Genomic DNA, 14,492 nt, shown 5'->3' on the forward strand with positions numbered 1-14,492 from the left:
GTTTCAGAACTTATCTTATTCTCTGTAAATAAGGAACGCTGTCCTCAACGCTGCTAGAAAGCAGGGATGGCATCGGTGACTTTTGGAGTGGAACAAAAGCCTTTCTGTTGCAGTAGGCATGAAAGGAAGCTACGGATATTTGCTGCAGGAAAAATAGTTTTTTCCAGCTGTATGATATGAAGGGCAGAAAAGTTTACTGTAATAAGACTGACATTTCCATAACCCGCATGATGATGTTTCTGAGACCTCTGAGCAAATAATATGTTCATAACCTTTATAGAAATTATGAGTTACTATTGGGCCTAATCTTGATTGCTTATACTCCATTTGCTTGGTAAGTAGGAGTTATATTGACTTCACTGAGAGCTCAGTATTAGTGGGTAAAATGTGACAATAGCTCTTAGAGTTTGTGTTTTAGTGTCTGTACAGTGAATGCCACAAAGACATAAGTCATTCAGATCATATATTTCATGGCACAAAGAGCTGATGATCTACAGTCCCAGTTACAGAAATACGTATGCGTAGGATTAACTTTCTGCATTTTGATATTAGAGGTTTACTAACCTGTTTAAACATAAATACATTTCTATTGGTAAAGGCCTATGAGCCTCTTCTGCAGCTGCTGACACCGCTCAGTAGTCCCTATTCACATGAGAAAATTCAATGAATAGGACCCGCCCGATTCCTCTGACATTACCCGTGGCATAAAGGATTCCACTGACATCTGTAGAAAGCTGCTAGCGGAATCAGGCCGGAAGGTCTTGTCATATAAATAGGTTTATGGAAGGACACACGGACTGCTGAACATACCCAGGTTTACGTAGCAAATCTTAAGTGTAGTGCTGTAACAGCAGTAATGAATTATTTTGAATTGCATTGCTGGAATTCAGAATTAAAAAGGGGATTGTAACCCTCAATTAAAAAGGGGATAGTAACCCTGATGTAAAAAATTGCCTCCAGGGCTTTTTAGCTGCTGCAAATTTAGAAGAAAATATTTACCCACATAACTAGTACTTATAACTTGGGAATTGCTAACCAGTTATTATTTTTGTACTCTAATAATAACGTAACAAGTAATGTTACAAGGTACCTTACTTATTAAGTTGAATTTACTGTCATAGAATCTGCGCGCTCTGAATTCATAATATAACATGATTGATGAGACATCTCTTTTTGGAAGCAGATGCCAGTAATGCATTTAAAATACTCTAGCAGTGTATTATTTCATATTTATGAACGAAGTCCTCTTTAGAATAGCACTTCACTTCCCAGCCCTGCTTCTCTATTCTAGTTATATTTTGGGAGGTTTTCTTGGTAGATCTGTCATTCTGCTAATGCCTAATCCATTGAATCAGAAAATGCTTCAATCATGACCTGAAAATTAAAAGGTGGCATTCTTAATTAAATCAATAAACTAATTGCTGTATAGTAGCAATTCAATTTAGGTGCTTTGATTGCTCTCCCTTAGCAAGTACTTCCAGACATAGAGTGACTTCAGACTAAGATTGTATCTGTCAGACTGTGAAACTTTGAACATTTAATTTCCATTAATTGATTTCCTCAGTGTTAACAAATATGATATCAGATTCTCAAATAAGAACTTAAATAGGGTGATTTTATCTACATAAATGCAAATAAAACAATAATTCAAAGCCCAGATGATAGGAATTTTACTCTATAATATGTAATTATTCATAGCCCCCTCATGTATATAAGCAGTTTCTAAACAGGATGCAGAATGAAAGTATGGGATGTAACTACTGGTCCTTTCCTTTTTTTTGTTGGATAAGAGGAGAAACTGGCAATGCTGTCTGAATATAAAAGTAGTTGGCTTTATCTCCATGAAAACAAATTAACTTAAAACCTCAATGGTAAATACATGAACCAAAGATATGTCACCCACTATATAGTAAAATAATGGTTTAAGGATATTTGTATTTACAAGCTTAACCACCTGTATAGCAAGTTTGCATTTTGGACAATCAGTTCATTCTTTAAAAAAAAGGAGAGTCTTATGTCTACACTTAGAAAAACGGAAGACTCTCATTTTATTCAGTCTTGTAGTTAAAGCCAGATCTTCATTTGATGTAAACCAGAACGGCTTCATTGCTTAGCTATTCCAGTCGATGGCTCTGAATGAGAATATTGTATTGACCGTATTCAGACAGTGGTCATAGATCCTCTGGGAGAATTATTTGTTTTGACCATTATAAAACAGACTTTCGGTTTAAAAATTCTCCATCTTGAGTGAGATATGAAATGCCATCTCCATTCCTGTGCATAAATAAAATGCTCAGGTGAGAAATATGGCTGTTTTTCATGTCGCTGAGAATTTCTGGGAAGTCCCCACAGCAGAAACTTTCCCAAAGGTGAATGGATATAGGGGAAGTGGAGACTGACTTGGTAACACAGAAAGCATCTGTGGCCATTGTGAGAAACGTTTAGTGCTTTCTCCCATTGGGAGATAAAAGAAAACCATGATTTCTGTCAGTTATCCTCACATTTTTTTGTGCAACAGACACTGAAAACAGTAGTGCCAGGAGACCAAAGGAAAAAAAAAACTGTCAGAGCAGCCATCTCACTGGTTGCTTCATGCCGGACAGCCTCCATGTATATACGTGCCTCAGTGTGTGTGTATATATATATATTTTCACAGCTTTTGGAATAACTCCTTTTAAAGCCTAGTTCTTGCAGGGTTTGAGAGAGGAAAGAAACCCAACCATTTTTGCTGACATTTGACAAACAGGTTGACTGGGTCACCACTAAGACCTCTCTACCTTCTGCAAGTTTGCTTGAAACCCTGTAGGTCTTTCTGGAGCCATCGTGCTACAGGGAAAGCATGGCTTAAAGCGTTGGTTTTGGAGGCCAGTTAAAAACTCAAACCTTTCCAAGTTAAAAATTCCAGATCCAGATTTGTACTTTAACCACTCTCCTTGCCCATCAGTTTTGTAACCCCTGAGTTACCTACACAGTCTGGATTCCCTCTTATCCACCCATACAAAAACATTTCAAATTCAGACCAGGGCAGCAGCTAATGCCAATCACTGGAAAAGTTTGAAACAGGATGGCAGGACAGGGTTATTGTAAGAATACAGCATTGCAGTGACAAAGAATTAAGGGATTGTTTAAGAGCTCCTAGAATTACTGCTCCCGAACACCTGCAACACAAAACGAAATGAAACAAGAAGTGGGTTTCCTGTAGTGATTGATCACACTTTGTGAACAACCAGAAATCTAACTGCAGTAAAGACCTTGGCCATTTGAAATCAGACCCAGTGCACCCAAGAAGCAGAATTCTTTTGTCCGCCTGATTATCTAATACTAAGGAATGCCGTTTGCGGGGTCTTTTTTTCCTCTAGTTGTGCCATCAAGTCCGACAATGGCCTCCTCCACTAGCCTCCCCTCAAACTGTAGCAGTTCCTCTGGGATTTTCTCCTTCTCACCAGCCAACATGGTCTCAGCGGTGAAACAGAAGAGTGCTTTTGCGCCTGTCGTGAGACCGCAAACTTCTCCTCCTCCCACCTGCACCAGCACCAATGGCAATAGCCTGCAAGGTAGGTGAAACCAAGTCTGGAGCGTAGATGGCTGCTCTCAAAACCGTGAGTTCCCGGCGCCTTGCCAGCCTCTACGTGACACAGAGTTGTCAAAGGGGATAGAAGACAATGGGGTATCCCTGGTGGTTCCTGTCCTAAAGTTTCCTCCTGTAAAGAGTAACTGGACTCCACCACCAGCCCACCCAGTACCGTGCAGGTGTTTGGCAACCACCCTATCTCTAACTCGACTAATACTGCTGAATTGAGAGGCTGTGTCTTTTAAAGCACAGACCTACTGTTATGATAAAACCGAGTAATATTTCAGCTTACTAATACCGTCCTTTTTCTTTCTTTCCTCTCTTATTCCCTGTTGTCGTCCTTTATCAGACCAGTCTTTTGTGGACTCTAGCAAGTACTCCACTGCAGGGTCTCTCCAGGGGCTGGCCTTCTCCTGAAGTACGTCACTCAATCTTCCCTTCCTTTTTTTCCTTTGTCATAGTACACTTGTGCAGAAATCCTACTGAGAGCAAATAGACCGTTACAGAGCTTGGCACAAACCTTTGCCTTTCATAAATAAAAGACACATTACAAACTAACAGCAGCATTTTCCAGTTTAACTCGTACCAGGGCAAACATTAGTATCCATGGATTAATGTACTTCTGTGCCAGTTAATTCCATAAATGGCGCGGGGCCTTTTTGAGAGCCTCTTCAACCGTTGGTATCAAGGGGCTGCTCATTTTCTGCGTCCCTTCCCCTCTCATTACAAAGTTTTCCAGCATTAGCACCTAAATACGTTTTGAAGCATAGGTGCAAGCCGAGGGAGTGACAGACAAAAGCCCGTCAACCTGAGGATGCTGCAAAGACCGGCGCTGCCCATTTCATTGTTTGGTTCAGCCCGTTTTACAGCGCTGTGCCTAAACCTTCCTGTGTAATTACCTCACGACGCATTAGTGTGCTGAGAGAGACGTTTTCATGCTCGCTTAGGCCGAGGAGTTTCTATAAGCAGATGCAGCCAGCTGCCTCCAGCTGTGCCAGAGGTGGGAAGGATTATGCGGTATGCGTTGTGCTTCCCTCAGACCTGAGGTCTGTTTTCCTTCCCACGTGCCTGTGCAAATTATCCAAAGAGCATTGAGCAGGGAATAAAATCCATCATTTTTAAAGCCAGGTTCAGAAGGAGCTGTGCAGAGCCAGGGGGAGGATAGTTCCGCAGATTCCACACGTCACTCGACAGCCTCTGGAAAGAGAAACGCTGGGCTTGCGGGCATAATGCTGATATAGCACCATTAACAGCCAAAAAAAATCTATATGCAGGCAGAGTGGAAGGAATTCATTCATAAAAGCTGGGATCTGTTGTGACTGAAGGAAAGGATTGTCTTCAGTGCATTTTACAGTGGTGAACTGGAACCCTTGTAGATGTACGCACTCGCACACAGAAATTGTGAAAGTACTAGGAGTGCGTAAGCAAGGCTTGGGTACCTCCGGTCAGGACTTTGTTAGAAATACAGATTGCGTCAGGAATAAACCACAACAAAATATTCAGATGAACTGTAGTGTTCAGGAGAATAATTTTTGCACGTTTTAAATATTTGGCACTGCGGACATGCTACAAATTTTAAAGGCAACAGCTGAAAATGTTTCACCTCCGAATTAACAAAATTAAAAAGGAGCTAAGAGTTAACTGCAAGAAGCTTTTGAAAATGTTAATGTTGTTTTTCTTCTCTTCACCTTGTCTCAACTTGCTGTTGCGGGCGGAGAGAAAAAAACGAGTAACAGGAGAAAGCTTTTTCAGGCACTGGTTTTCCTTTCAGAAGACACGGAATTCCCAGATTCCACATCCTCAGTTATAAAAAGCAATTATGGAATGAGCTGAGAGCACCCAACACAACTGGGGCTTGCTGATTGCCTCCTCATTATGTCACATCCAGATCTGTAATGCCCAGAAACCACCCAGATCTGAGCGTCTCCCCTAATTTTTATTTAGCAATTCAGTTTTCATAATAGGAACGAGACACCAAGAGACGGTTCATTTCTAGGTCATCACTGAACTTCTTGATGAGTTAAAGACATGCAGCCTTTAGTCGCGTGCCTTCTGACACCACCTGAGGCTTGTAATAATCACTCAGAAATGCACTGTTGTGCCTTACTGCTTAAATAAACAACCATGTGTAAGGAGGCTGTCTTATCTCTCTTGGGCTTCTGGATACATCAGAAAGCAATCAAGCTTTCCTCATGTAGCTTAGATATCAGCAGAACTCACTAAAACAACAGTTAGGCTTATCTGTTGTTCTCTTTGCCATGCAATTTTGTAAAACTCAAAATACGTTATTTCTGTAATTTGCTAGCAGCAAATACAAATTAGTATATGATAGAGGAAATAATGCCCATTGGTGGGAGTTTTTCTACTCTCCGCCCTCCCTTTTTGGAGGTGGTGTGATCTCATACCTGCACTGTTTCCCACTGATATCTCTGTTTTCAGGATCAATAACACGCTACAGCTGAGAGAATTTGCATGACTAGATGTAGCACTTATGGAATAAAAGTAGAGTAATATAAATGAAGACTTGGAAAGAATGGAAATATCAAAGCTGTTAGGCAGAAAAGATATCATTTTGCTATTTGCCTTGTAATTTAATTCAGATTTTCAGAGCTCTTCAAAAACAGTAATGCTTTAAAAAATGAGCTAAGACCTGCATCTTGTACCATTTGTTTCCAATGGCAAAAGGTGCCTGGCTGATACGTAACTCCAGGGGAATGTCTAAGTCATGAAGGGAGGAGTTGCAATTATGTCACCTTTGTCTGGGCTCTTACCCAGGGTAGACAGCTGGGCTGTTCCAAGAGAGAGACGATTCTTGACCACTTTTTGGTGAAATTGATTTGGTTTTGATGCATCTTTTAGCTTGAGAATTTTTTGTTTGAAGGCCGTTTTGACGTTTTCTGAAGTATTGGTAATTTTTCTAAAGAAAAACAGCATCTTGTTTTAAAGTTTCCCTAAATTAGAATTTAGAAAGGGCTGAAAAGGACAAAAAAGGTTGAAGTAGTATGCACAGAGGATTAATTATCCAGCTGACTCTGCTCAGTTGCACTCATCACATATAGGAAGACTCTGCCCATTCCCATCTGCTCAACTCCTTGCTTATCTGAGCAGTAAAGGAGGGAGCACTGTGGTCCATATTGCTTTTCTCTGTGCTGTAACGTATGGCACCGACAGCCGAGTCCCACCCCTATATTCTGCTAAACAACCGCCATCAGAAATCTCCAAGTGCTTTTCTAATAGGGATAAAAATTGTTATCCTCGGGTAAGAAACAAACAAATCGAATTGCTCGATGTAATAGAAGCTAGAAGGAGAACTGGGACGAAACCTGTCTCTCGGGCCCACGCCCACGTGAGTCTTTCATATATTCAGATAGGGAAAATTACATTCTCACCCTCAGCTGCGGATGGCTGCCTTGTAGGGCTACCGCAGCAGAATTACAGTCTGCTTGGCTGTATCCATCGTTGTCAATACCTGTTTGATTGGTACTGAGGTCTGCAGTTGAGGGTCCATACCTGGCCCACGTGTAAGGATCCCAAGAGCAGAGCAGGGAGCAACCACAACAGTGAGAGCATTGCTTGGCTTGGGCTTGCTTCATTTTCAGTCACGTGTACCAAGGGGACAGCCCAATCGTGAGGATTCGGAACTTGTTACCTGAGACACTGCTGAAATAAAACCCTTTGAGAATTCTTTTAAACAAGGCTGCTGTTGTTTCACCCAGTGTTGATTAAATCAGCAAGGGTTCTAAAAAGACGGCACTGTCGAGTTCATCCTATGATTTGAGGTGAAGGAGACAGCATAGCTACGGAGATAACGTGAAAATGCATCCTCAGATTATCTCCATGGTGGAGCCAAAAAAGCCCATGACAGGAAATACCTCAGCAAGGAACATCTAAGACACAGTGGTGTCCTCTGTGCTACTCAAGTGTCTTCCTGTAGGGCTTAAAGCAACTTAACTCACCTCTCTATCCCTTTTATCCTCATTCTCAACTCTGTGAAGAGCCCTTATGTGGAGCAGAAACAATCAGTACAGTGATTCCACATAAAACCACTGCTGAATGATGAATTCCAAGAATTGAAATGCTGCTGTATAGTTGCAACATGTCTCCTCAGAGGATGGCCTGTTGCAAACATGTGGATGTGTTTTGCATTCTCGCCTTCTCCTCTCATTTTATTTCATTTAATCAGTGCAGTTTACTCGAGCTGTTCTCCTCTTGCTGATTAGACTTGTAATTCTTGCACATATGGTGGTGTTTGTGGAGAAAACATTTCCCTCCTCTCCCCCTCCAACCCCAAATCTGTGAGTCTTTTACTTTGGCTCCGTTCTTATCAAATAATTGCAGCTGTAATTAAAGCACAATGAATCAGCACCAGTCACAGGGTTGAGTTCTTCCTTAAGAAATTACATGTCCAGATGTCTGAGATGGCAGGCAGTTCTAGCATTTAAATAATGTGCCCATGAAGTGCCGCCAACCTAAAGGCGAATCTGTTTCCTACCTTTCAGCAAATAACCGTACAACTGGTATTTTAAAGACTCCTTGTTGTTACAGTTTTCACCATAAACTTGCATGACTACCTCCTGTAACGACGTGCTTGCTCACAGTATATCACTTGGGCACTCGGCTTGGGATGTCTGATCTGCACAGAGTCCCTGGTAATCAGAGGGAGACCAAGCTGGAGGTCAAGCTAGGTGGAAGACTGCACCTGTTAACGTCTCCTCTTTAAGAGGGGTGGTGGTTTCATAGAAAATGAGGTTAGGAAGCATAATAAAGAAATACTGATGATTGAACTCAGCCAACAAAAGAGAAAACATTCTAAATTAACATTAACGCGTGACTCCCTCAATGTAGTTGATGTCTGCTGCAAGCGTAATAAAACCACGAGACGCTGGTCTGCTAAACCACCAATTAAGGACATATTTCAATTTGAAAATTGGATTTGAGAGTTTAAGTCCTTTTCTGAGCACCTGGAAATATACACATAAGGCCCAGGGTTGAACAGCGAGCTTGAAAGAGAAAACTGGCGTAGGAGAACGAACCGCTCCCAGAGCGCCTAATGCAGCAAACACCCTACTGGGGCTGTGATGTTGGTGGCCTGTGGGACTCCAGCCATTTTCTCACGTGCGGAGCAAGTACCTGCTTTGCTTTTAAAAGAGTGATAGAATGTGTGGCAACAGCTGGGTCAGGTTGAAGCCTCCTGAGCGTTTTCAGACTTTGAAACTAAAACCAGAAAATTAAGTTGGGGGTCTGATTCTGATATCAGGGGAAGTGCACTTTTCCTGCAAGAAAGTCCCTAATTTCAGCAGAATCACTTGCAATTTAAACCACTTTCCAATCAGACTGACGCTTCCAGTGATTACTGTGTACATAATTGTCTCTGCTGGATGATGATATATATAAATGTAATTCACAGTACAGCTGAGTACATTGCTAGTAAATGTTTAAAAGCTCTGAGGATTTTAAAAGTTGCTTGATAATGCGCAAAAGTAACTTTTTCCCTCCCCTCTGTCTCTCCCCCCCCCTTTCCTTCTGACAGCTATATCTGGCATGATTGTTCCCCCCATGTGAAAGAATTGCCTTGAAGAATTTTATTAATGAAGAGGTTGAATTCTGCTTCAGAGAGAATCTGATACAAGTCCCAGAGTGGAACTTTTTACTCAGGCCTTTTTAAAAATAAAAAAGAAATAAAGAAGAATCTTACAATAACTGCGGATTTTTAAACAAAACAAAAATCACCATCCTTGCAAATACTGAAATTAACAATCTACAATTGCAAGGTGTTGATTCCAGTTGTCCATCCCAAATACCTGGGAGATATATTTATTGTATGTTGATAAAAAATCCACTTTTTTTTTTTTTTTTTTTTTCAGGGGTGGGGGCTTGCTTTTAGTTCCTTCTGGGTTGTTTTGTGTTTTTTTTTTAAGGCTAGATTTGACTCAACACCATTTGTCTTTTATAAATCGTACAGTTACACAAGGGACACTAGAGATGGAACTCCACATTTTTAATTTATGATTTTATTTTTTTTTAAGCTGTGTAAAGAAAAATGAAGTGGTGTCATTTACATACAAGTCTGTATGGGACAGAATAGAAGTGCCAGTTAGTTTTTCGTAGAAGAATTATGGCCATTTAATTAAGGGTCGGCTCATACGGGTTGCTTATCCAGTGGTGACTTGCTAATATGATGCATTTTTAATGATCTAATTAAATAGATATCACTCCCTACAAAGCTGGTATTTTTGGATGACGAGGGCAGGATGGGGGGTGGGATTAGTAACTTCTGTCTTTAAGATCAGGCTAAATAATTGTGTAAATAATGCAACAGGAAAAGTTGGTGAAGGGGAAGGTCAGGATGCACATAGGAAACATTTCCTCTTTGAACTGAAAATCCAGTGCCTCTCCATATAATGCTAAAACTGCAGAACTAGGTGAGCGTGGCTCTCTCTTTAGCTTATATATCAGAGTCCTTCCAAAAGAGTGGCTTTCTTGAAGTTTAGTGTCACCTGGGCTGCGCGTAAAATGCCATTTGGATTTTGCATAGCCCTCTCACAACCCAGAACATGGCCCTCACGCGTGGGGTGTTTTCAACGTCGCCCCTCTCCCCTTGACCGATTTCTTTTTATGGGGCAGAGCGAGACCAGACTCGCCTGCGGTTCTGCATCCTCACGAAATCTAAAAGCACACGCCTCCATCAGCCTCCCGCTGGGATTGCTCCTGTATCAGTCGACCCTCTCCGTTTGTATCATAATATATGAAGCAACAGGTAACTGCTTTTGAATAGGAAATGGAAACATGCGTTTGGGGGGCGGGGGGAGGGGCTGTTAGGAAGGTTTCAAACCAAAACCATAGCTTCTGTTTTACAAAAATTTTGCTATCATTATCTGGGAAGTGTTCTTAAAAACTATTAGTCAAAGAAGCAGCAAAGCTCTGAAGATGCATTACCTGATATTTTTTCTTTGCTGTTGTGTTTTGTATGTAGTTATAAATACTGTAGATTTTTTGTGATTTTTTGCCAAAGTTGTTGTTCTATTTATACATTTTAATGTCTTAAGACAGTTTTTCAATATCACAAAAAAAGAATTTTACTGCATATTTTGCAAAAAGAGCTCACTACCTTTAGCTTGCACATACTTGCAAAATTAATTAAAAAAAAAAGCTTTTTGTTTCTGTTTTTTGTTTGTTTGGTTTTAAGGGGATTTTGTAAAATATCCATATAAATAATGTATTTATCTTTGGAATTTGTACATTGCTTTTTTTCCCCTACCAAGTTTATTTTATTGTGTATGTTTGCTATGTGAAAAGTGCTGATTTGTTTGGTCATTCACCGTTGTATTAGCTGTTTAAATGTGATTTTAAAACATTTCATTTATAGGATTTTTTTTTAGTATTGTTTAAAACCATGCTTCCATTTTTTTTAATTTCCACCCAAAAGCCATTGTCTATTTTTGTATTATTTGTAAGTTAAGAAGTTTTTTCCAATATATGGCAAAAAGTAGCATATTATTCTTGTAGCATTTAGTTATGTAGATTTTAAAAAAATGTATCCTTTGCTTTTGAGGCTTAACAAAAACTAATGCTGTTTTAATCTATTAATATGCATGGGATTTCTCCTCTTTCGAGTGACGCATTTTTGTGCATTAAATATGGGGAGAAACTTCATAGAACTCAATGAAAATACTTTCTTTCTTAAGTCTGCTTGTATATTTCTCTGTCTTTCACATAAATATAAACCAGCAGATTGGATGCCTTAACAATGCAAATCATATTCATTTCACTTGTACATTGTACTGTGCACCAGAACTGTCAATCATCACTAACATTCTAAGAAAAAAAAAAAGGAATTGAAAAGCACAAAAGAACTGTTTTGTTACCTTAAAACAATATAACTTTTTTCTAGTCGAGCAAGAAATCATTTACAACGATGCTGCAACTGTGCATGCTTCCTGTACGAATTTTGCAATGGTTTTCACTAGAACGTCACAGTGTGATCTTTGGGGGGGGAAGGGAAGAAAACAGGACCTTTTTTTTTTTTTTCGTGGTGAGAAAATAAAAGAAGAGAAAACTGGAAAATGTGAGAGACATCAGTTTATTGCTTCTCTGTATTCCAAGTGATTATTCTAATTCACATAGTAAGCAACAGCACGACAATGTAATCAAATTTAAAGCCATATTTTGTCCAGTAACACCATCAATTACTCTTGTAGAGCTCCACTCAAAGTCATAGCGATTTTGACACCAGTGTTAGCCCTTGTTGTGTGTAGTCTTCTACGCCAGTGTCCAAAGATCCTTTGACAATGTGCATAATTTTGTTTTGTTGCAGCTATTTATAGTGATCTGATGAATGGGAATTTGTAAAAAAATCTCCCCTGCACCACCCTTATCTTTTACAAAGTAAAAGATGCAGCTGTTTACAGAATATGGCTTTAAGTGGAAACATTCAGATTTCAATTTTAACAAGGTGAAGCTTCACAATGACTGGATTGCATAAAGTATGCCTATTTCCTCACAGTTGTACTAGGATGCAGCTAAAATGAAGTCATCTCTGAAACTACTAACCTTTCACCTTCTTATCTAAATCTTTTTGAATAGACACACACACTGTACAGTTCTATTGTTAGAGAAACTAACTACTGTAGAGATTGTTATAATTTTTTTGCAGAAATTCAAGCTGTAAAAACTTTTCAACTTTCACAATATTTAATTAAAGTTACTTCCTGTCTGTGAATACAGCTCCTCGTTGCGTGTTTATTTTTCTGCTTCTGCTCGCTAGTAGAAGAGAAAACCCAAAATATAGAAGCCAGAGGCTACTGAATTGTCTTCCTGAAAGCAGAAATTCATGGAATTACAGTGAAACGTGGTGAATGCTGGTGCACTGAAACTTCTCTTCCTCTGTCCCCAGTGGATTTCAAAGTCAATGGCAACACTTCAGGACCAGGTCTTGAGTGACCTGCTCAAGGCCAGCTCCAAGAACTGCTTCATATATGTTGAGCTGTAACTAGCTCCTTGACTCGGCCATGAAGGAGGCTCCTATAAAGTGTTTCTATTCTGCTGCCCTTCCTAAATAGCAAATTTGTCAGCTGCTAAACCAGTTCTAGGTGTTTCATTTCATTCTGTACTCCTGTGGTAGGAGAGGACCATAAGGAGCTTTACATCTGGCGTGTGGAAGGTTGACATAATGGCCTGAAGAGTGGCTGTCATACAGAAGACCTGTATGGGGACAATCAAAAACCTTTAAACACCACACCTAATGCAAGGCTCCAGCTATTTCCAAGGTAGGAATAGGGACGTTGGGGTTGCAGTTTAAATTAAATTGAAAATTACTTAAAAAAATTAAATTTGCTGAAAACCGCAAGCAACTGGAAGTGGCTTCTTGCAATGTAGAGTGTTGGATATCTCTTAAATGTTAACAGATCCACTCCGGTAGTTGTTAGAGAAAAGAGAGCTGTTGGCAAAGTCAGACCCCAAACGTGTTTACTCTGTCAGCACAAGAGATCTGTTTCTTCTGTCTGAGATAATTCTCCTGTTCTCTTTCAGATGGTGGGAATATCGGCAGCTCTCACTGCAGCCGATGGCTCTGTGAGTGCTCAGCTCACTGGAAAGATGTTGGGTCACATGTAACTGAAAAGCAGTCTTAAAGATTAAATTCAGGATGTAATATTGGGATATTAGGCAACCTGTTCTAGGTGCGGCAGAACCAGAACTCTGCTTCGGCCTTTTGGCTCTAAGGAGAATCTTTTTGTCTGAAACTTAATGTCAGCCACATTAAAAATAAAAGAGAGGGGGGGGAGGTAAGACAGCATGAACCATCAGGCTTCTAGTCCAGACAGAGGAAGAAGAGCCTGCTAGCCAGCCCCGGTGATGTTCATCTGACGCTCCAAACTGAGATCACCCGGGTGACAGTCCTGTAATAGATGATGAACTGCTTCTTTGATGCCCTCCAAAGCCCAAACCGTGCGAGGACCAGTTGCAGGGTGCACATTCGTGACAGAGGTATCCCCATATGGTAAAAGGGAGAGGAGTGTCTTCTGTCATCACACAGAGAACACGTAGGCACGGGGGCTTAGGGTGAGGTGTATAACGACATGACATTGCTGCCCTCTAAACTGGTGACTTCTTTAATTTTTCAGCGACTGTAGTAGTGATTTTGATGGTACAGTTTGCATCTGGCAGTGGAATGGGCTGTATTTTTGTATGGGCATGCTTCTAATTTTTGATTTAATTTAAAGAAACCTCAGCAAATTGAGCTGCCTTCACTGTTAGTTTCCTGGCCTTGCGTGTCTGCTTACTCCCTTTAAAGCCTGTCTCTACAGCCTCTTGCCACAGCTGCTTCATGGAATCATTCACGTAACTCTCTAAGCATTTATCTTCTGCCATTTCATGGGTTAGCTGAAGACGCGTTTCATGTCATTTGCTTGATTTCCTCAGCTCCTTTCTCTTTGCTGCTTCTTGATCTCCAGTCCTCTTGTGTTGCCATACTAAAGATGGGTTGGAGACCTCCCACAGGGTCCCTGGCCCCCAGCTCAGCTCCAGACTCCTCCAGTTTCATGGAACAGAAGTTTTTTGAAGAGCTTTAGCAAATGCCACATTGCCCGGGCTCTTTCATCTTAGCTTATTTGCCCTCATTACCCTTTTTGGGAGGTTGTCACTGAAGTCCATTTCTCTATTGTATAGAAAACATTACAGAGTTTTGTCCTGCAACAGCATCGTGCTTTTGAATATGTTCTCACCTGCGTTAGCTCTCCTGTTAAATATATGGCAAACAAATGCTGCTGCGGCTACTCCAGGCTTTGCTTCACTTTGCTCTGCTAAGCACAAGCCAAGCTCTTCTGGTGTCATATTTAAGAGAGTTGCCCTCCTTTTCACAGAGAAGCCCAGTGGCTGTTTTTTCCAATTCCATTTCACTCTGTACTGTCCTCGCTTGGGCCTG

At 40.6% G+C, this 14,492-nt stretch overlaps 1 protein-coding gene across 2 annotated transcripts in view; it reads left to right on the forward strand.

Annotated features, from left to right (window-relative positions):
- EBF1 (EBF transcription factor 1) overlaps positions 1 to 9,501 on the forward strand; it is a 281,310-nt gene extending 271,809 nt beyond the window's left edge. For both annotated transcript variants that reach the window (XM_082489994.1, XM_082489995.1), the window contains exons 15-16: positions 3,360 to 3,554; positions 9,102 to 9,501. In XM_082489994.1, the coding sequence (XP_082346120.1) occupies positions 3,360 to 3,554; positions 9,102 to 9,133 (227 nt within the window). In that variant the 3' untranslated portion in view covers positions 9,134 to 9,501. The remainder of the gene's footprint in view (positions 1 to 3,359; positions 3,555 to 9,101) is intronic.
- Positions 9,502 to 14,492: the final 4,991 nt, after the last annotated feature.

This window comes from Vanellus vanellus (assembly GCF_965231255.1).
Source record: "Vanellus vanellus genome assembly, chromosome: 13".
Classification (NCBI taxonomy): domain Eukaryota; kingdom Metazoa; phylum Chordata; class Aves; order Charadriiformes; family Charadriidae; genus Vanellus; species Vanellus vanellus.